Below are 22701 nucleotides of genomic sequence, written 5' to 3' on the forward strand. Positions count from 1 at the left end.
TAGACAGGCAGCAAGATTTTGCACAAATGTAGACGTAGCCTAACATTTCAACAAGAACTGCTCCAAATTTATTTTCTTTTTCTTTAAATTTCTTCCTGTATTTTTTCCCTCTTTTCAAAAAATGGCTCTAGTGTTCTGGTAGGTGCCCTCACTTTCCTCCTGGTTGGACTCAACAATAATTTTTATTATGTCCTACAGGCTCTTATGACTGGTGCACATTTATAGGGCTAGGGCATGGAGGCTATAGCATTTGGGGATCACTTTTATAAGGATGCCTCAGGGTACATCTAAACCCAGAGTTTTTCCGGGATACCAGAGGTATCCCGGAAAAACTCTGCCGCGTCCAAGGAACACATCTGCTCTTCCAAAATTTTGTATTGAATACCAGACAAGTTTTTTTGGCATCCCTGTAAACCTTGTCTTATGAGGAAGAAGGGATGTTCTGAAAAAGGATTTTTTTCTCGACATTTGGCCCTGGGTAGAGGGGCCAAATGTCAGAAAAGCCTCTTCCGAAAAAAGAAGCAGAAAAAGCATATCTTTTCCCAGAAGAACTGTGTAGTTTAGACACAGCCTCAGCGAACAATTTCTATTTCCTGAAATAAATGCTGTGATTGGCCATTGCTTGCAGTAAAGGGCTCTTCAAGGAGAAAGGAACTCTTTTTTCCTGCTATGCCCTCACATTCAGGTTAAGTTAACCATTTAAATGTTAGGTTAACCGACTAAGTGAGCTCCCAGCCCCAGGTCTGGGGCTACTGCCACTGCAAGCAGGAAGCTCTCAGCCCTGGAGCTGGGGCTGGGCCTGCTGCTGCTGCCAGTGGCAGGAGGCTGTTGGTCCCAACCTTGATGCTGGGGTGACAGCTGCTGCAGGCGTGAGGGAGGGGGGGAAGTGCTGCTCCTGGGTACCAGTTAACCGGTACCCAGTAAGCCTCACCTGGTAAGGGTGCTGTTTACTTATTAACTGGTTACCACTTCACATTCCTACCTCACATCCCCTGTTGTATTCCCTGGGAGAGACTGTTTCATGGATTTGAATTGAAAGTAATATAGTATGGGGCTCCCTATGTGTGGGTGCTGGGATTTCCCCTCTCTATTGTTGGCTGCTCCAGATGTAGACTCTTTCCTTGATCAAGGATGTTAGGACAGTGGATTTTGACATTTTGTTGTGCAGGCATGTTTGGTCGCTGGCTTTATGATCAAGTACCAGGATGCTGTGAGGTCAGCTGTATTTTTGGGTGGGCTAAGGTTTGTCCTCATGGTTGGAGCTTGCACATTATTACAGATCTGTTTATTCACAGGACCACACCTTTGGGCAGTAGATTATACCAGCTAGGAAACAGATTTCCATTCCTGTGGCTAGTCAAGGTGTGGCACATGGGACAATGCATTTGTGGAAAGAGACTAAATGCCCCCACCTTTAAAAGAAACACAGGTCCCTCTCCCCATGAAAAGAATAGGACTGGATTCTTCAGGATTCCCAAGAGCTTATGATTGTGAGAGATATGGCAATTGTATTCAATTTCCTTGCAGAGCTCTTTTTGAATTATTTTTAATTATCATTAGAGTCTGTTGTATTAATTGCATGGTTTGTATACTATTGAGTGCTGGGTTGATATGCCACTTTTCAAGGGGAAAGATGTGCCAGACTCAGGCTTCAATGAATTATATTGAACAACGTGCCAGACAGGAATGGACTTCTGGAACAATTAAGTGTATGAAGTAATTTTCCTGGGGCATATCTAGGGGAAGGGAATGCCAATTCCTCAACTTCAGTTATACAAAATACCCAGCTTTCTGAAACAATTGTCTGAGGAATAAACCATTGTCTTATGGTCACCTGTTATATGAGAACAAATTCAGAGGCCAATATTACATAAAGCAAAGGCTAAAGTATTCATGGGTATTCTGGTTTTGAGACAGTTATGAATTTGTAACCATGGGGACAACCAATTGGGGAGTTTTCAAGGGCTGACACCTATGAGACCTCAAGGCAGGAATTAGGGTGACTTCTGGTAAACTTTTTAGCATGCATGTGGCAGGGAGGATTTCTCTGTAATGGTTGCGCTTTAAGAATAAATATGCTGGGTCATAAAGAGCAGTGTGGTAACTTTTAACCATGGGTCATTATGCTGTTCATAGTCTCTGGAGAGAAAGCAAAACCGAGTCTGGCTTTCTGAGCATATGACAGCCTGAAAAAATTCCAGTCTAGACAGCAAAAGAAGTGGGTTTCTATTGAGAAGAGGTGATCATTTAGGAGCTGGAAGCCCACAATGGATGCTTGAGGTAGACCATGATGGAGGGTGAGGGTGGAGAACATAGGTTTAGTTGTCTTGAACTGTGACAGCGGCCATTCCTATGCAGTAGCAAACTTGTTATCTCTGGCCTGCCACGGTCTGGAATAGGAGAGCTTAGCTACGCCATGGGTAAGGGGAGCTGCTCACATTCAGAAAGCTTTGAGACACTCTGGAAGAGTCCTCTCCTTCCCTCATTACTGCTGCCAGGACGTGTCATCAGTCAGGAGTTATCCTTGATTGAGTTTTCTTGAGTTTTTGGCCAAGTGACTTGTCATTTCAGTCAATGGCACACTTAGACAAGGTATCTACCTCAGTCTTCTTTGGCCACTTACCACCGGCAAAACCAACCAACCAACCCAACAAAACCACTGACATTTCAAAGATGAAAACATGCAGTAGGTCAGTCATCTGTGGCACCACAGCAAAATGGCACTCTATTTCAACTAGGCTTCTGTAGCCTGTGCTGCATGTATATTATAACCCATTATATAGGCTTAGCTATTTCTGTCTTAAAGGGTAACGTAACACAGCCATGCAACTGGGATATGAAAATTGGTTACAGCATTTCATTAGCATTTTATTATTATGGCCATGTGGCATATTTACATGATAGCAGCAGCTAATTATTAAGGAGAGGCAGAGTAAGTGACTTCACCTTCTTCTATGGGGCAGCTCATTGGTCCCTGTGTACCTGGTGAGCTAGTGTGGAAAATTAATTGAAGGGTGTGGTTGCAGCCATATCAACACCCTGTCTGTTTGTTTACAGCAGGAAGTATTGGCTGAGTAGCCCTATTCTAACTACCATAGCAAGAGTTACTATCTGACAATTACACCCTCTTACAAGCAAGGGCTGTGACAATCTAGCCAACAGTGATTATGCCCAATAGACAAGTGATAGCACTCACCTGCAGACACTGGCCAGGAGCAGGAAAAAAAAAACATATCCTGAAGGAGGCCAGGCTCTCTATGCACTAAAACAATTTTGTAATCCACTACAACCTGCTCTTGAGCTCAGTCCAAAGCTAAGACCTTTTTGTGGATCTCAATACCATTTCTAAAGGGGACAGAACAATCAATCACTACATGACAAAACTGATATCAATGTTCTTACAGGGCCGGATCCAAAGTGTCAGAGTACTGGGGCTCAGTTTAGCTCCAACTCAGCCTGGTTTCTGTTTAACTCAAGTGAAATTGTTTTGCGGGGTGTCAACATGAAACTTGACATTTGTACAGGGTTTGGCACTGAGATTTTGAGCTAGTTTAAACCCAATATTTAAAGCAAACCTTGGCATGTGTTAGAAACCACATAGATTGAAACTGAAAAATCATTCACACAAACCCCTTTCCAAAATCATTATTTTTTAAACCAATCTAACTTGAACCCCAAACTGGAAATTCAGAGCTAAGACAATTTTTTTCCTTTACCAGCAGGAGAATTAGCTCTAGTGTAGTACAGTACTTTCTTAGTAGACAAGTAGCAGCAATATCCATGCATGTATTTTCCATCCTACTCCAGTTTGGGCCACAGATGCCTTGTCAAGGATACTGTGAATGAACTCAAAAGGCAGCAAATTTGATAAAGGGAAATCCTTTTTCACACAGTACCTGTTTAGCTGTTGAACTTATTGCCATGGGATGTAATTGATATTAAGAGCATAGGAAGATTGAAGAAAAGGATTGTGTATATGGATAACCACGAAAGTTGTTAAAATAGTAAAGATTAAAAAACAAAAGCAAGAGTCTTTGAGAGAGAAAAACTGTAATGCTTCTAAGCATATGCTAGTCTCTAACTGGGGATTATGAAGATATTTTCCAGGTGAGCAGACTACCCCATAACTTCTAGCTTGTTTACAGCAAGGCTCCCCGCTGTCGGCAGAGCCGCGGCTATACTTTACTTTCACTTTTGACACTGAACCTGATTGGCACAGCATTGGAACATGAGTATGCAAATGAAGTCCGCGATATTTAAATCCCAGGCTCATTTGCACTTCTGAAGTGCTTGATTTGCACTGGCTCACTGGTCTGATCTAATCTGGCAATTCCTCTGTTCCTATGCATGTAATTCTAACAGGAAGTGGTTGCTAAACAAAGCTTGACTTTTTCTCTGAGGGTATGCCTATACTACCACCCTAGTTCGAACTAGGGTGGTTAATGTAGGCAACTGAAGTTGCAAATGAAGCCCGGGATTTGAATTTCCCGGGCTTCATTTGCATGTTGCTGGGCGCCGCCATTTTTAAATCCCCGCTAGTTCGGACTCTGTGCCCACGGCTACACGCGGCACGGAGTAGGTAGTTCGGCTTAGGCTTCCTATTCCGAACTACCTGTAAGCCTCGTTCCATGAGGAGTAATGGTAGCTCGGAATAGGAAGCCTAATCCAAACTACCTACTCCGTGCCGCGTGTAGCCACAGGCATGGACTCCGAACTAGTGGGGATTTAAAAATGGCAGCGCCCGGCAAGATGCAAATGAAGCCCGGGAAATTCAAATCCCAGGCTTAATTTGCAATTTCGAATGCCTACATTAACCACCCTAGTTCGAACTAGGGTGGTAGTGTAGACATACCCTGAGTGAGTTTGTCATTCTGCTTTCCTCAGTGAGTCCCAATATTTGGGAATGATGAAGTACAGTCAAAAGTCCCCAGGGTAGTCTTTGCCCAGCCCACGAAGAAAGGCAGCAATGGCCAGGGCCGGCTCGAGCCATTCATGTGCCCCGGGCAGCAGACACGCGTCGCATGCGTGGTCCCGCCCCCTGGTGCCCCTTACAGATGCCATCAGGCCCCTTCATAGGTTGGCACCCTGGGCAGCTGCCCGGCTAGTCCCTGCCTTAATCTGGCCCTGGCTATGGCTAAAATCGTCTCCAATTACACTGGACTCCAAATGGGAAAATTATAAAATCTTAGCATATTTCAAACCATGTTCAGTCAATTCATAGCCAAGAGAGTGGTTCTTAAAGGAGTTTTTCTTAAGGAAACTGATTTCTCAGTTGGACAGGATGATGGAAATCTCACTAGGATACTGTGGAGTGGTTGATACAAGAATATGAAAGAGTGGCTACATAGCAATAGCTCTGGGTCAGTTGCTCAGATAGTGTACATAGGGCCAAGATGCACTGATGGCAAAAGATGTGTTTATATACACTGGGGAGGGTCTGGCCCACTGTTTCACTGGGCCCAGAGATACCCTTGGATTTTGTGGTATATGATTTTTTATGTAATCCACAATATCCCAATATCCAAAATAGCTAATCACCTAGCAGACTCCAAAAAGGTCTTTTACTTTTAGTACATTTTGCCATGAACATAGGTAAAAATGATTTATACAAACACACAGTACGTACCCCAGCTGCTGTAAGTACATACTGTACTATTTAGTGGCATTATGCACTGAACTGTACTAGAAATGCAAAGCTAAGTGAATGTTAGATAACTGAATTGAGGAGACTTTATAATCAGTTTATATCCAGACTGTCTTGCTGGAAAACATGTAGTACCTAACAGGAGTATTTTATGTTTGCAGTATCAGTCTGCTGGTGCCACTCCCCAAATTCTCTGGTCTATGGAGATGGAAATTCTTATGGTTTATGTGTCAGAAGTAACAAGACATTTGCTGCCCTCTTCACAAGCAGATGTGTTGCCCTTCCTCAGCCCTGGTGGGGGTTCATGGGAGGTTAGCATACCAAATCTAACCTTTCATTAAAAAGCAAATTGTACACACTCCTTAAAAAGGCATCTCAATTCCTTGGGGAATTAGCCTTCTACTGCATAACCTGAGTTCTCAGAAGGGCTCACCAAAGACCCCAAGGCCATGGGTGTTATCCTGTGGGCTCAACCTGGAGATTTGGGCTTTGAATATTATGGACTAAATGTTCAAGATTTGGTGACTTAAATCAAATTTGTGGGTGTTCAGCAGTTATGGAAGTCCAATTAATGTATACATACATTCAAGAGCTGTCATACCAGAATAAAACTTTCCAAGAGACATGATGAGAAGCCTAAAAAAATTTCAATAGTTAGCAGACGGAGGTAGATGCTGCATCATAAACATGGTGTCCAGATCAGCATTCTTGTCTTTATTTTCAAGCATCAGCAATTTGGATCATAGGGGTTATATATAGATGTGTCTGCACCAAACAATCTTGCAAAAAGTTTGGGTGTATTCCATGTGATTGCAGCATGAAACGCAAACATATTGTAAGTCATGATAAACTGAAATATGAAAACTCAAAGAAAACCTCTACTTTATATCTGCTATAAAAGTATCTCATTGACTAAAAGCTAATAAATCATTGGCTCAGAAGGAAACTGGTTGTTTCCAAAGAACGGAACTGAGGAATTCCAGACTTTTTATTTAATTTGTTTATTAAAAAGCCCTTTTAAGACCTCATTTGGCAGTTCCATTAATGTTTTTCCCAGACAGCAATAAGCAGGTCATTAGAAAATTTCTGGAAGACTTATGGATTTAGATTACAGCTAGCTTAGAACCCCATTATATGAGATGATGTTATCAACAAGTGATATCTCAGTACTCATTTTGGATGCGTTTTCTTGTATCTTTCCATCACATGGATATTTTTTCAAATATCTAAAAGGGTGTCACAAGGAGGAAGGAGAAAATTTGTTCCTCTTGGTTTCTGAGGACAGGACAAGGAGTAATGGGCTTAAAGTGCAGCAGGGGAGGTTTAGATTGGACATTAGGAAAAAATTCCTAACTGTCAGGGTGGTCAAATATTAGAATAAATTGCCAAGGGAGGTGGTGGAATCTCCCTCTCTGGAGATATTTAAGAACAGGTTAGATAGACATCTGTCAGGAATGGTGTAGATGGAGCTTGGTCCTGCCTTGAGGGCGGGGGGCTGGACTCGATGACCTCTTGAGGTCCCTTCCAGTCCTATTATTCTATGATTCTATGATTCTATGGAGGAATGACTTGGCTTCTCATTATCACTCATGAGTAGCTGTGAGACACTTCTAAATAGCATATGTTCCTATAAAAGAGAATGGAGTAAAGGAATCAATAGAAAACTCCATCCATTAACAATTATTTTCAAAAAAATTGTAAACCATCCATGGCATTACATAGCAATTTCACAGTTAGATGACAGGACAATGTTCAAGTGCCATCTTAGCAAGAAACCTACATGGTCTCTGGGTTATGCCATCTGGTCACTAGCAGATCAATTTGTAAAATCATTGGCTATTGACAGATCAAAATATTTCAACTGATCTCTGCCCTGTCTAGGTCAATTCAGTAGGAAATATTTTACTGTGGAGAAACTTATAAATATTAGAAAGATGCAATGTAAATATAAATGGATTATGCAGAATGTGCAACAAAAAATTAGTCTCATGAACTATAAAACCATAGAAATTACAAATCATAACACAAGGAAAGAGAAATGTCAACTGTTCTCCAGTTTCCTGTATGCTAAAATGGAAGACACACACTTAGAAATATCATCAAAGCTGACTCAGTGGTTGGAAAGTTACACTGTAGATCCTATGCAGGTGAGAATAATTTTGTTAGGGGAGTCAGGGTTGCAAAATGTATTTGTAAAGCAATAGGTGGGAAAAATGTAATTCAACATAACACCTACCATAAAGAACATAAGAATGGCCATACTGGGTCAGACCGAGGGTCCATCCAGCCCAGTATCCTGTCTGCTGACAGTGGCCAATGCCAGGTGAACCAAACAGGTAATGATCAAGCAATCTCTCTCCTGACCATTCCTTACCCATTCTGGCTAATCACTATTAATGGACTTAACCTCTATGAATTTATCTAGTTCTTTTTTAAACCCTGTTATAGTCTCAGCCTTCACAACCTCCTTAGGCAAGGAGTTCCACAGGTTGACTATGCGCTGTGTGAAGAACTTCCTTTTATTTATTTAAAACCTGCTACCCATTAATTTCATTTGGTGGCCCCTAGTTCTTATATTATGGGAACAAGTAAATAACTTCTCCTTATTCACTTTCTCCACACCACTCATGATTTTATATACCTCTATCATAGCTCCCCTTAGTCTCCTCTTTTCTAAGCTGAAAAGTCCTACTCTCTTTAATCTCTCCTCATATGGGACCTGTTCAAACCCCTAATCATTTTAGTTGCCCTTCTCTGAACCTTTTCTAATGCCAGTATATCTTTTTTGAGAGGAGGAAACCACATCTGTACACAGTATTCAAGATGTGGGTGCACCATGGATTTATATAGGCAATAAGATATTCACCGTCTTATTCTCTATCCTTTTTTGAATGATTCCTAACATCCTGTTTGCTTTTTTGACTGCTGCTGCACACTGCGTGGATGTCTTCAGAGAACTAGCCACAATGACTCCAAGATCTCGTTCCTGATTAGTTGTAGCTAAATTACCCCCATCATATTGTATGTATAGTTGGGGTTATTTTTTCCAATGTGCATTACTGTACATTTATCCACATTAAATTTCATTTGCCATTTTGTTGCCCAATCACTTAGTTTTGTGAGATATTTTTGAAGTTCTTCACAGTCTGCTTTGGTCTTAACTATCTTGAGCAGTTTAGTATCATCTGCAAACTTTGCCGCCTCACTGTTTATCCCTTTAATGTTTTCATAGAAACAAAATTGGATGCAGTTGTGTAGGTTGAGACAGATTTGAGAGGAGCACCTGTCTTCAAACTCTAACATCTGTGTACAGCTGGTTTGGGAAAACTAGGCTTGTCCTGAATTCCAAGACATGAATCAAATTTGTGTCTTCATAAAAATGCTCTAGCTGTTATTGTCCCATATGCTTGTCTTACCTGTTGCTCTACATAAGCCTCGAGTCACTGTGACTTGCCTCCTAGCACTCTTTTTATGACAGGAGCAGGAGGTAAAATTAGAACAGTTGGCAGTGGTAAATATTTACCAAAGAGGTCACACAATTGCACCTTGTTATGTGACTGTGAAATGAAAGAGCCTATTATAAAGCAGTCGTATAAAGGGATTGAGTCATAATGGCCACAGAAGCTTGAATTCTGAATTTCCTGGTTGTGGTTGACTGAAAGTCCAACCTAAATGGTACACACATGTATTTTTCATAATAGATATAATGAGGGTCATAGAATTTAAGGCCAGGAGAGACCATTCTATTCAGATCAAACTAGATAATACAGACTATTACATTTCACCTGGTTACTGAGCCCAATAACTTTTTATGTTTGTTATGTTTTATGTTATGTTCCAATTATTAATTACCCTGACTGTTAAAAAATTGTGTCTAATTTTAAATGTGAATATCTGGCATCAGCTTTCCACCATTAGTTCTTGTTATACCTTTTCTCTGCTAAAAAAGCCCTTAGGTAACCAGTATTTTATCTCAAGGAAGATACTTAGACACTGTAATAAAGTCACATCCAGTATAAGCTGTGTGCTTGTACGGCTGCTCAGGAGAGAGTTAAATGCACCCAGCTGATTAGTAAAGCACCACTGCTAAGTGTTTTGTTTCTACAGGTGGTACACATTTCGCAAATACCTCAACACACATAGAAATCAGCACATAGATGGAAAAGATTACAGGGAACATTGGTCACATCCTATTTTGTAATGAGCTAAACTGACCAAGCTCATTATGTCTTTAACTGTAGGGCATTGACTCCAGACCTCTCAACATTTTTGTGTCTCTCTTCTATGCCCTCTCCAATTTTCAACATCCTTTTAAAACTGGACACCAGAACTGGATGCCGTATTCCAACACTGGTCTCACCAAAGCTGCTTACTGAGAGAAAATCATCATTTTCCTTATCCCTTTTTGCTACAGTATTTCCTTGGGATCTCATGCTGAGTTTCTTTCCCCCTCTGAATCCTAAATCCCTTTTCAAATCGCCTTTCCAAAATATAGCTCCTCATTCTGTAGGTATAGCCTTCATTCTTTGTTCCTAGATGTGTAAGTTTTCATTTGCCTCAATTATGCACTCCATTTTAATGGACTCACTAAGTACAGTAAACTTCCGATAATCCAGCACCTTTAGGATCCAGGGAGTGCCGGATTATCAAATATGCCAGACTATCGGAAGGGGGGGGCTATGAGGGGTCTGGGGTGGTATGCCACCCCAGACCCCTCATAGACCCCCCCCTTCTGATAGTCCAGCTCTGTCCCAGGTGTTCCCGATTCAGCCGCTGCTGGTCAGTTTCAGCAGTGGCTGAATCGGGGACGCCTGCGGTAGAGCAGCTGGGGTGCTGCCGGGTTGGTCCGGTAGCGCCGCCCCTCGGCGCTGCGGGACAAACCCGGCAGCACTCCAGCTGCTCTGCCCCAGGTGTCCCCAAGAGCAGCTGGGGTGCTGCTAGGTTGGTCCTGCAGCCCCCAGGGACGGCACTTCCAGACCAACCCGGCAGCACCCCAGCTGCTCTGTCCCTGGCTTCCCCGATTCAGCTGCTGGTCAGTTTCAGCAGCAGCTGAATCGGGGAAGCTGGGTGCAGAGCAGCTCCTATTGCCCGGCTGCCTGGAGCACTTCTGGGTTCCCGATGGTGTCGGACCATCAGGAGTGCCGGAGCATTGGATGCCGGACCAATGGAGTTTTACTGTAATCCAAATCACTTTATGACTTCCTTAGTCATATATCTCAAATGATAATTAACAGTACACCCCACCCACACCTACTCTGGTTACCAAACACACTTTATATATGCTCAAACTGCACATAGCTCCTGAATTCAACTGCATATGGAACGCCAAATTTGCAAAGTTGCTATGATCATATACCAGCCCATTAGGAAAAATCTACTTATTTTATCGTTTCAACAATTATGATGAGAAAATTGTTTGTATTTTACTCCCTCAACCCTATCACCTCAGGAAAGTAGTTGAGTAAAATTTTGCAACGCTGCCTTACTCATGAGGCACAATGAAGTACTCTGATTTACCAAAGGAAAAGTTACACAATATGAAGTATGATAGCTTATCTTTTATTGTGCACATATGGGGATGGGCTGATAAAGCGATGAATGACAGGGAAGATGTTCAATTATTTTCTGTCCAGTAGATCTATAAAACATCCCTCATGTGGTTTGAGGATCCTTCCTGTTTCCCCCACTCCTAAGGTCCCATATTACTGCTCTGCTGGCTGAGGAATATGAAGGACTATCAATTTGACCTTTGCTTCTTGCCTGGCACCATTTAGTCCTGCTCAGCATATCTGATTTTCCTCTGTATCTCTAAGGAATCTCTTCTGAATGCCAGGACTCCTGTCACAGCAGCTTTGGGAGTGGTCATGAACCAGTTTCTTTGAACTGTGTCTGTACACTTAAACTAAATAATGCTATCTTCTTTGGATTTGCCCATGTAATCTACAGCTGTTTGTTCCATCTGCAATACTGTAATACAAAGTGTTACTCCAATAAGAAAAAAGCCGCACTACACGCAACCCATAAGCTAGGGAGGAAGTCCTTAAAGTGAAGGCAGCTATAGCGTGCCAAGCAGTATCTTGTGCAATACAGATTTTGTTGATTCCCATCATGATTTGTTGGCTCTTAATTCCTTCGGTACATGAAAGTTACAATATGCTTCTAAAGCTCTTTCAGAGTACATAAGGTTCTTCATCCTGCAATACTCCAGGAGATACGAGACTATCACAGCAGTGCTGATGTCAAGTCATGTATAGGCCACCCTCATGCTGGGTACTACTGCGTTTAAGCGCTTCCTCAGGGTGGCCGATTGAGGAAGCCCTTCGTAGAGTGATCTCAAGGGGTTGCGCTGAATAATACAGAATAAGGCACTGTGGACAGATGGTATCTAGGAGAAGGGAAACTCTGATTTCAGCTGTACAATGGTCGGTATGAGAGGACAGAATGGAATTGCAGCTCACAAGCCAGTCTCACTAAAATCCATTTATATGCAAAGGCTGATCTCTTGATGCTAAAGATTTACCTCTTGTGAATCGAAGTCCTACAGTGATGGGCAAGTGATGTCAGATGTAGTTGGAGGATACGATTGGAAGGCTCGAGGTACAAACCTGCATGTAGGAAGCGTGGTTGTGGTGGTCATCTGTCTGAACTAAAACAGCAGCAGCTCCCATATCCTGACCAGACGACATTTGAGCTATTACGAAAACGTGTTAAGCGGGCACGTGTTAAATGAGGAATTACTGTACCTCAGAGATGCCCTGATTGTACACATATACAAGAAAAAAGGTGACTGTGCATGCTGTGATGACCACTGGGGCATCTCACTGCTGTCTATAGCTGATAAGATCCTGGCCCACATCCTCTACAACCGTGGTCACCAGCCAGTAGATCGCGATCTACTGGTAGATCTCAGGGGCTCTAAGAGTAGCTCTTGAGCCCTCTCTGAACTGTGCGCTTGCGCAGAACATTTACATTAGATTTCCTCATTTGAGGAGCAGCTACTCACCAAGCAACAACACAGGTGAGCAGCTGTGAGGAATGGTGGGAGCTGGGAGGTCGGCCAGCTAATCGGTGGCTTCTCCTCTGCACCTGCCCACGTGGAGCTTGGTGCACCCTGGCTGAGCACCATGGACAGCTGGCCGGGCAGCCACTTCTCTTCCTTCCAGCCTGGCTGCCCTGCGCTCAGCCCAGGGAGGCTGCGTCTAGCTCCAGCTGTGCTGGAGCAAGCTTCCCAGGCTGAGCGCAGGATCACAGATGCCCATCTGATGGACTGTATACGACTAGCAATATCAGACTATAACCCAGACTTCAAGACACTGGCAGATACTGTTCAGTCACAGCTGTCACACTGAGACTTTGTTATTGGAAGAAAAAATATATAATTATCAATACTTGATTTTAGATTTACAAAACAGCAGAGAACAAAATGTATAATTGTAAATGCTTCATTTGACATTTAAATAGCATGAATTAAAAACAGAGCATTTATTTCATAACTATAAATGTGATTTTAACTTTATATATTGCATAATTTAAAAATAAACTGTTTAACAGAGTGTATAAGGGCTGGGGATAGCAAGTGATGGACAGGAGAATAGAGAGGGCGGGGCTCTACATTTACTTCATAATGTTTATTACAGGTTGGACCTCCCTGGTCTGGCACCTTTGGGACCTGTCCAGTCCCGAATGAGGGAATTTGCCAGATGAAGGGAGGTCAGTTCTGGCCCCTCTGCTGATGGACTCCAGGGTTCTCCCAGGTCCATCAGCAGAACTAGTTGGACTCCTTTCCAGACTTCATGCCCCCACCCAACTCGACTTCTGTCCTGGCTCCTCTCCTGGGCGCTGTGGTTCCCTGCTCCCAGCCCACAGGCACCTGCCAGCCTTCACTGTCAGGCCCTGGCCAAGGCCACTGGGCTCCGTGTCCCTGGTTGGGCTGAGTTGTCAATCCAGCCCAGGTCCTGGCCACCAGGCTCTGTGCTTACAACTGGGCTGTGCTGCTATGCCTGCCCCTGACCCATCTGGGCTGCAGAGTTCCCAGCCCCTGGTTGGCTCCATTGCCAGCCCGAGTGCTGGGCTCTTGTCTCCTCTCCTGGCTGCCGGGGCTCTCTGGTCCAGAAACTCTCTGCAGGACCATGGATATTGTTGGACCAGACAGTTTCAGACCAGAGAAGTTCAACCTCTATTATTATTATTATCTGTAAGGTATAGAAGAAAGAGGAAAGTGGACAACTTAAAACAAAAACAAATGCAAGGAGGATCAGAGAAGGGAAGAAAACTACTCAGTTCCACTTTCCTATTGATTTATATCCTTACATGGAATGCCACATCTAAGAACTACTTCCATTCTAGATGTGGGACTTAAGACTGATCAATTCTAAGTTTAAAATAATTTGGAATAAAAAAGTATTCTGATTTTAAACCAGCAGGTAAATAGTTTGCTACCCTAAATGCTATACACTTTATCTGACATGAGAGATTGCAAAGTGGACATAAATATCCAATGAAAGAGTAGATGTCTTGATATTCTGACCACATGAAATGAATGATACACTCAGTACACTGAAATATACAGTTTATTTCCTCAAAATCAAGCAATACGATTTGTCAGTAGGCAAATGTTAAGTGTCAAGCAAGAAAACTGTACACATTTTCACTCTAGGGTGCAAAATCTAAACAAGTGGAGAAACCTGACACATTCTTCACTATACAAAGAGATTTAAAATTGAGAGATGACATAAGGTGAAGCAACAGCCATCACCTAAAGATGCCAAAGGCAAAATATTAGCACCAGAATTTTTTTAAAGCAACAATATACCTATTTACAGATTTACATATAGCATTGGAAGACAGCCATCTTCCAGTCCCAATTAAGAGAGCTTTTGAGCACAATTTAAAAAAGAAGAAAGTGAGAGATGATGACTAAATATACTGCTTTGTGAAAATGACAATATATATCACATCCTCAGTATTGCTATCTTTATATGAAAGGTCTAAATAAAGTACTGTACACACACATAATGAAATTATATTATTATTCACAGTCACATTTCACATACACATCAGAGTAACCACAATATGTAAAACACTTTAAAAGGTCACAGGTAAAACAATGCACACTACCTTGACTAAACCTAAATATAATTTATTTAAGAGTGATCTAGCTTAGGGTTTCATATGGTTAAGGAGTGGGTCTAAAGAGAAAACTCACCAGTGCTAGTATCAATTAACATAGCAGCAAATATTTGTGGGATTTTGACAGAAGTCTAAAGTTTTGTAAACTGGAAGAAGAAATTAAGGCCAGATCATCAACTGATGATCTGGCTCAGTATATATGAATTAGGATCGTATAAAAGGCAAATGGTCCCTTTAACATTTATAGTTGTCTGTGAAAGGCTTGGTGTTAGAGAAATTTCGGTGCCAATTCCCTGTAATGCTAGCAGTTCACTGATCAGGAAAAAGGGACAAAGGCTATGTCTAGACTGCAATGCTTTTCTAGGATACTGGAGGTATCCCAGAAAAGTAACGCTGTGTCCAAGCAACATGTCCTCTTTTCCAAAAATGTTTTAAAAAAAGCAGACGTGCTCTTTCGCCATCCCTGTAAATCTTGTTCTATGAGGCATAAGGGAGGTGTCAAAAGAGCAGGTTTTTCTGAAATTTGGCACCATGTAGACACGCCAAATTTTGAAAAAGCTTCTTTCAAAAGAACATCAGAAAAAGTTACACCATTTGTGTACCGCAAATGGCATATCTTTTTCTGATTTAACTCTGCCATCTAGATTTAGCCATAGAAAAGCACTAAAAGAGGCAGCTTTTTATAAGAACAGATAAAGAACCTTTTGTCAATATTACAATTCTAGAAACAGTGTAAAGAGACAATTCTCTCTCATCCTGTTTTATCAGTAATCACTTGTATTTTTCAAAGATTCCTACAGATTGGTATTCCCTTCAGCCTTAATTGTGGCTTCTGTTTATCGAAACACAGAGATAAAGGGCTTCCTAATTTAAATAGCTAAGACTTCACTTTCCCCATAAAAGTTATATCTTAATTTAGAAATAATACATGTAATTCACAGAGCAATCCATTGTGTTAACAGATTGTTAGCATGATGCAGATTATCAGAGTTTTACTGGATGGCAGTGTTACACCTCCAATAATCTTGAACTGAGAAATAGTGTCCTATCATTAAAGAGTCTATGTCAACATGTGACATGGAAAAAATACATATGTTCACAGTTATAAGCCAGAGTTAATTTGAATACTGCACTGAACTCACGTGACCTAGGAATATTTAAGTGGCTTAGGTATTTATATTGCGTTTGGGGAAAATGAGGGAAGGGAGAAAGACAAAACAGCATTACATGGGACAGCTTGAATATAATTTAAATATTTATATAAAAAGGTGAACTGTTGAACAAGCAGAAGAAAAATAAACATAGTTCAGTCTGTCCTGTTAAGTTATTGACTCTTTCCTATGCTGGGGGGAAACCCAAAGCAGCAAACAGATTTTTCTTAATAGTTCAGTTATTAAATTAATTGAACCAAACAAACAAAGCATCCTCAATCCTAGGTTTTAAAATCAATTCACTTGGTAAGAAAATGTATTTACGCTAGAATATATATGGGCCCACAACTTTTTCTGTGCAATGTCAAAATAATAATAAAAATAATGTTTCTGTCTAAACCATGTGTTCTTAACTTCAGTAATGTAGATCTTAAACAATTTTCAAGTGTATTTAATCTGTAGCCAGCTGAGATAGGTTTTGAAATTATTTTCTGAAAGGAGAAAGTGAGACATTTTCTTATGTGATGCATTAAAGAAAAAAGCATCTGATGTACGTACCAGGATCAATACGAGAGCAACCTGAATGTAATACTAGACTCATGTCACACATGATGTGACTGAAAAAAAAGCCCTCAACTTCGAGCTTTTTAAAAATCATTTGCTTTTGGGCTTCCCAACAGTTTGTACTGAAGACATCTGAAGACAAAGACGGTCACATATCTTGTTCTGAAAACCATTACTGTTTGCATGCACTACTGCAACAGACTTCACAATATATGGAATTAAAAGCTTAAAAATCTATCCTCTACTTCCTGTAGAACTTTCTATAGATTGAGAGACAAAGAACAGCTACAGAGTCGGGGATTAAAAAGAGGGTCTAAAAAATTAAATACAGCATCCAAACAATGAGAAAGATCATTATTGCTATTGTAGCTATTTTTCTTTTGTCTAACTCCCCCTACTGGACACAGATAGAAGTCAGGGTTTTCTCTTGCATACTTGGAAACGACCCAAGCATCCAGTTTTCAAGTCTTTGGTCAGGCCTCAACCTCTTACTTGAGCCTTTCGGGTTGGAGACTGTCTGTCAGACATTTGAGTTGCTCCTCCCCCAGCTTGATCTTGTCCTCTAGCTCTCTCTGCTCAATGATAAGGGCTGATTTCATCTTTACAAAGTGCTCGTAATCTGCTAGGCTCTCTTCACTCAGATAGTTGGCCAGAATATCAAAGACAATGCGCTCCCGTCGGTCCAGGTTTTCCTTCAGTTCTTTTGCATCTTCATGCTGCTGAGTCAGTAGCTTCTGCTTCTCTACCAGTGTCCGCTTAAGAGAAAGAGAAACATATTACACAGACAAGTTCGAGGTAAACAGTTTTTTGGTCAATCTTGAAGTTGGTTTTATTTGCAGGGACATGGATAGCAAGATTTATGTATGGTGGGCTGGGACTAAGGACTTCTCTATGCAAACAGTTTGTGGCAAGTTAGGGCCACCAGCCAGCTGTGGTCTAACTGTCCATGTGGCTCCAGCTGACACATACTAATGATTTTTAATGTGCTTTGATCTAGTCCCATTTCAAAAGTAAGGATGCTAAGTCGTAATTCATAAGCTAATTGAGTAGTTGATAAGGGGGTTAGCTCCCGGAGGCAGCGCAGCCAGGACTCCCAGCTCACGCCAGCTCCAGGACTGCTGCGGTTCTGCCTTTTAAAGGTAGTAAGAGCCACCAGACTCTTCTTACCTTTAAAAGGTAGAGCCGCAGTGGGAGCTCTCTGCTTTTTACTTTTAAAAAAGGTTTGCTCAATCTCAGCTCACACTAGATCCCCTCCTATGCCTCTGCCCCACCCCCAGTGGAGATAGGTGCTAGGAAGAACAGGCTTTTAAGCCGGCTACCCCCAGCACTGGCTCCTGCTCCCCAGCAAGGCAGCAAGTGGGGGAGCAAGTAGTCGAGTAGTGACTACTAGTGGAGTAGTGTCTTTTTCCTAGTTTTTGTAGGGGTGACAGGATAGTAGCAGAAACAATGGCAAACCTTCCTAGAAACTGGTTTACAATTTGAAGACTCCTGCTGTACAGAGGGCTAGTGACTTTGAAATCCTAACTATCTTCCAGCTTTATTATGCCCTTTAAGATTCCACCACAGCATAAAGGACCATTCAAGTCTTAAATTGCTATCAAAGACCTTTGCAAATTTGCCTTCCTGCATCAAAAACTGATCCTTGGCACTAGATCATTTCAGGAAAGATATTTCACATTTTGACAGGCATCTGTGTCTTTACAAAGCGTGTCCTACTCAGGCAAAAGAATGCATTGGGGCCACAGGCCAGCAATATAAAATCTGATGCAGAGATGTTTTTTAAAATGTAATATACAGGAATCTAAAGTCAGACTTGCAAAGGAAGCAAGACTCAGTTTTAACCATGGGGAAATTATGGCTACTGGATAATACTACATGTAAGTCACTTTCCATTTCTCTGCTATTACCAAAAGGTTAGCAATGAATAACCTCCCTAGTAAAGTCCTTAAAATCTTTCCTAATAACTTACCTCTCCTGAGATGAGATTTCTATAACACACTACCATCTGGCACCAACAGATGACTGGAAAGCCATTCTTCTGTCAAATGCCTTTTTTAAAAGATTTTGTATTCCCACCCTGCCACGCCCAAGTTCTCTGCCTTTTGTCCATTAATGCATCCTGCCACTTCTCTCAAACATCGTCTGTGTTACCTGTCTGCACAGTCAAGGGTGCTTAAACAATTTACGCAGTGCTGAAAGCCACTGAATCAAACTGTAAATCATCTATATAATGGAAACCATTTCAAGCCTGGGAGTATTACTGCAACCCCAGAATGCCTGGTTCTAGCACCTAAGGCTACGTCTAGACTACAAGTCTCTTTCGAAAGAGGCTTTTACTAAAGAATCTTTCGCAAAAGCCTCTTTCAAAAGAGAGCGTTTAGACTACTAAGCAGATTTTTTTTGAAAAAGCAAGCCACTTTTTCAAAAGAGTCTAGATGCTCTCTTTCGAAAAATGACAGTTTGTATTCGATAGCGCCTTTTTTCGAAAGAGTACTGTCGAAAAAAGGTGTTATTCCTCGTAAAATGAGGTTTACCGTGATCGAAAAAACTGCCGCGTTCTTTCGATTTACTTTCGAAAGAACGCGGCTGCAGTCTAGACACAGCTGAAGTTTTTTCAAAAAAAGGCTCCTTTTTTCAAAAAAAACCCTGTAGTCTAGACACACCCTAACTGTACAATATCTAAGGGCAATGGCTACCGATGACTGACTTGGTGCCACCATAGTATAATAATACTACACTGTAGACAGTGTGTCTGGACTGGAGCTCAAATGCAAAATCTGTTCTCTTTTAAGCATCCCACATTGCTGAGTCAGACCATTACTTTTTCTTTGTTCTCCTCCATGTGCTTTTTTCTTTTCTTTGTTAAAAAAACAGAAGGCTCATAATCTTTCATCAGGACAACTGTCCATTAGTGTTTTAGAGGGAAAAGTTTTTAAACAACCTACTCTCCTAAACCTGAAGTGTCCTGCATTCTTCAGGTCTAAGCCACCTGTGGTGAAGCCAGTCTGAATGAAGGCCAGGCATGATCAAGAGTATTAACGAGATCTAATGAAAGCAGTCTGATGTGAATTATCAGCACAGCAGTCTTCACTCCTCTACTTTCTTATCCTCCTGATTTTCAAATTAAAAAAGCCTCCCACACTGATTCCTTAAATACCAAAATAATATTCTTGCCCTTTAGCACCCTGCCTTACCCGTTCTTCAGGAGAGGCATTTTCATCCAAATTATTTAGGGCATTTTCCACCCGGGCTAGACGACCTGACAGCGACAGCAGCAAGTTGACTATTTTGTCCAGATCCCCAATGAACATCCTGAACTTGTCAAACTCATTAGGTTTGCAGACTTCTTTTACAATAGCCTCCACCTCCTCTCCTAGTGCATTGTTGGCTTGGATGTCTTCTAGGAGTGTTTCCCGAGCTTCTCGCAGCACCTGCAGCTTCCTACTGATGCTGTCAATGAGTTTTTGCTGTGGACAACAAAAGGGGAGCAAGTATTTATTAGTGACACTTGACTTAGCAGAGAGGGAGAGATTTCTCTCCATGCATTCTGTTCCAATATCTCAGGGAGAAAAGCATCAGCAGCAGTGAAAAGCGTCAATAGCAATGGGTAAAAGACCCCAAACTTCAGCATCAGACTCCTTTCCCCTCCTAGAACAGATCAGTTTACAGAACCCAAAACAAAACAGGACCCCACTACTGGAGATTCTTAGGCCTCAGGCTTCCTCTTATTGAGGTCATTAGTAACACTCACTGAGTAAAAAGAAGCAGGATCATGCCCCTGATTTGCTTTGTTACATGACAAAAACCCCACCAGCCTTTGATTCTGATTAGCAAGTGAACAGCTGACTTTATGTTTATTAGTACAAGGAAAACTATGATTATGGCACTGTGGTCCAACTACAGGTGGAACCTCTCTAGTCTGGAACCCTCAGGACCTGACCAATTCCTAACAAGAGAATTTCCTGGACCATGGGAGATCAATATTGTCTAGCAGCATTACTGATACTTCCACTGCTTATTGGGATGTTAGAGGACATTGAGGGCTAAATTAGAGCTCAATAACAGCACAGAAAACTGAAAGCTAAGACTGGTGACTGTAAAACTTTATGGGACCATGGAAAATTTGGGCCACATCCATAAAAAGTGGACATCTGGCTAACTAAAATCATTCCAGATGACAGATGTTTCTGGACCAGAGTGTTCTGGACTAGAGAGGTTCAACCTGTAGAGAAATGAAGTCTACAAAGTTTTTGCATGCACATTGCTTTACATTTCATTGCTAAAAGGGGTTTTCAGCTAAAGGAGAATTACTTTATATGGCAAGAAATCCAAGTTAGTCAGTTTTGTTTTTCCCCACCAGGGAAAAGGGAAGAAGAAAGAATCTGTTCTGTCACTCACTGGGCTCCCAGGAGACTCTCCATTTCCAACCCTGTTTTAGACACTCCTTTGTGACAGCTTAAGGGCAAATCTGCGACTCTGCTCGTTGGGGAGTTGAGAAACCAACAACATGTACAGTAGTACACAGACAATCCAGGAAGTTTTTGGAGAAAGTTGGGGATAACTTCTTGGTACAAGTGCTGAAGGAACCAACCAGGGGCCATGCGTAGCTTGACCTGCTGCTCACAAACAGGGAGGAACTAGTAGGGGAAAGTAGAGGTGGGTGACAACCTGGGAAGCAATGATCATGAGATGGTTCAATTCAGGATCCAGACCAAAGGAAGAAAGGAAAGTAGCATAATACACACCCTGGACTTCAGAAGAGCAGACTGACTCCCTCAGAGAACTGATGGGTAGGATCCCTGGGGTGCTTCCATGAAGGGGAAAAGGAGTCCAGCAGAGCTGGCAGTATTTTAAAGAAGCCTTATTAAAGGGACAGAGGAGAACACTTCACTGAAGACACTTGGCCAGCTGGCCAGAGAGCAACGAAGGGCAAGTGTTCACAGCTGATTCCTGGCCCCCATTTTTTTTGTCCTCATTATCACACTCTGTGTTACAATAATTCTTTATTGTCTCACATGTTGAGGGATATCACTCATTTAAGTCCCAAAGTTCTCTCCGCGCACAGAAATCTAGTCTCCCTTCACTTTTATGGTAGAAAGTTATTTAAACAAGAAACAAAGAATCACAAAGTTATTTAAGGAATAACAGTATCTCTGCATGAATTTTTTTGTGACCCTATTATATCTGGAGCTTGGGAAAGTGAGAGGTATGCACATTCCTGTTACCTGTTCATTTAGGAGAGCTTGGAAGCATTCTGGAATTAAAAAAAATTAGGACACAACCTTTTAGATGGACTTTCAGTTTAAGAGCCCACTCTGGCAATTCATCACCATGGCAGAAGACAAGACATCCTTTGGAGCTCACTATGACTACTCCTTAAATCAGCTTCAAATTTTCAAAGCCAATTACTGCATAGTGAAAGTACTCTCTCCTTCTCAAAGACTGTCCCCAAAGCACCCTCTCTGAGCATAATCATTCTTGGGGTGGGGGGCTGATGGTGCTAAGTAGACTATGGAGACAGAAAGCTAGGTGGTCCACGTTAACACATGGCATACAATGCTGTTTGATTCCTATTACTTCCTGCCAGGCTGAGCCTGGCTCCCTGCTCCAGGCGTTGTGACCTAGCACACAGAGTTGCAGTACTTCTCAGTTTTGGCCCTGTTGCTGCACTGTCATTGTAGAGGAGGGGGGAGGCCAAACCTGAGTTGTGCTGCAATTCCATGGGCCAGGTAGCAATGTCCAGAATGGGAAGCCAGGCACCAAGTCCACAGAACAGCAACTGCAGGAGCCACTGCTGGGAAGCAGGGTTAGAAGGAAGGTGAGTTTTTTCCATTTTAAGGTTTTTTTATGGTTTTCCCCTTTTATTTCAAATTGTTCTGCATTTGCGATAAAAACACAGGTCTGAAATAATTTGTGCTTTCTATAGCCCTTCCTGTCAGAAGGTCTCAAAGTACCCTCAAAACATAGCTCCTAACAATCCCTGGGAGGTAAGTATTATTTCCATTGGATAGAGGGGAACAGACTTCCTATAGGTCATGCAGTGAGTCACAGTCAGAGCAGAACTAGAGCCCCAGTCTCCTGAATGTGTGTTCTCTGCTCTTACCATGCCACCTCCCTAAACATTTTTCCTTGGGCTGGGGTCTCATCTCCTTATGTTGCCTTTCTGTAAATAATAGTAATATTTCAAATTGTTAGTGTCAATTTCTAACGCAG

General features: G+C 41.9%; 1 protein-coding gene across 5 annotated transcripts in view; it reads right to left on the reverse strand.

Annotated features, from left to right (window-relative positions):
- Positions 1-14196: 14196 nt before the first annotated feature.
- The window catches only part of SHROOM2 (shroom family member 2), a 185208-nt gene continuing 176703 nt past the window's right edge, over positions 14197-22701 (reverse strand). For all 5 annotated transcript variants that reach the window (XM_006120196.3, XM_006120195.3, XM_006120197.3 and 2 more), the window contains 2 exons: positions 19683-19955; positions 14197-17243 (listed from right to left, as the gene is read on the reverse strand). In XM_006120196.3, coding sequence (XP_006120258.2) covers positions 16977-17243; positions 19683-19955 — 540 coding nt within the window. In that variant the 3' untranslated portion in view covers positions 14197-16976. The remainder of the gene's footprint in view (positions 17244-19682; positions 19956-22701) is intronic.

Source organism: Pelodiscus sinensis, chromosome 1 (genome assembly GCF_049634645.1).
Source record: "Pelodiscus sinensis isolate JC-2024 chromosome 1, ASM4963464v1, whole genome shotgun sequence".
Lineage (NCBI taxonomy): Eukaryota > Metazoa > Chordata > Testudines > Trionychidae > Pelodiscus > Pelodiscus sinensis.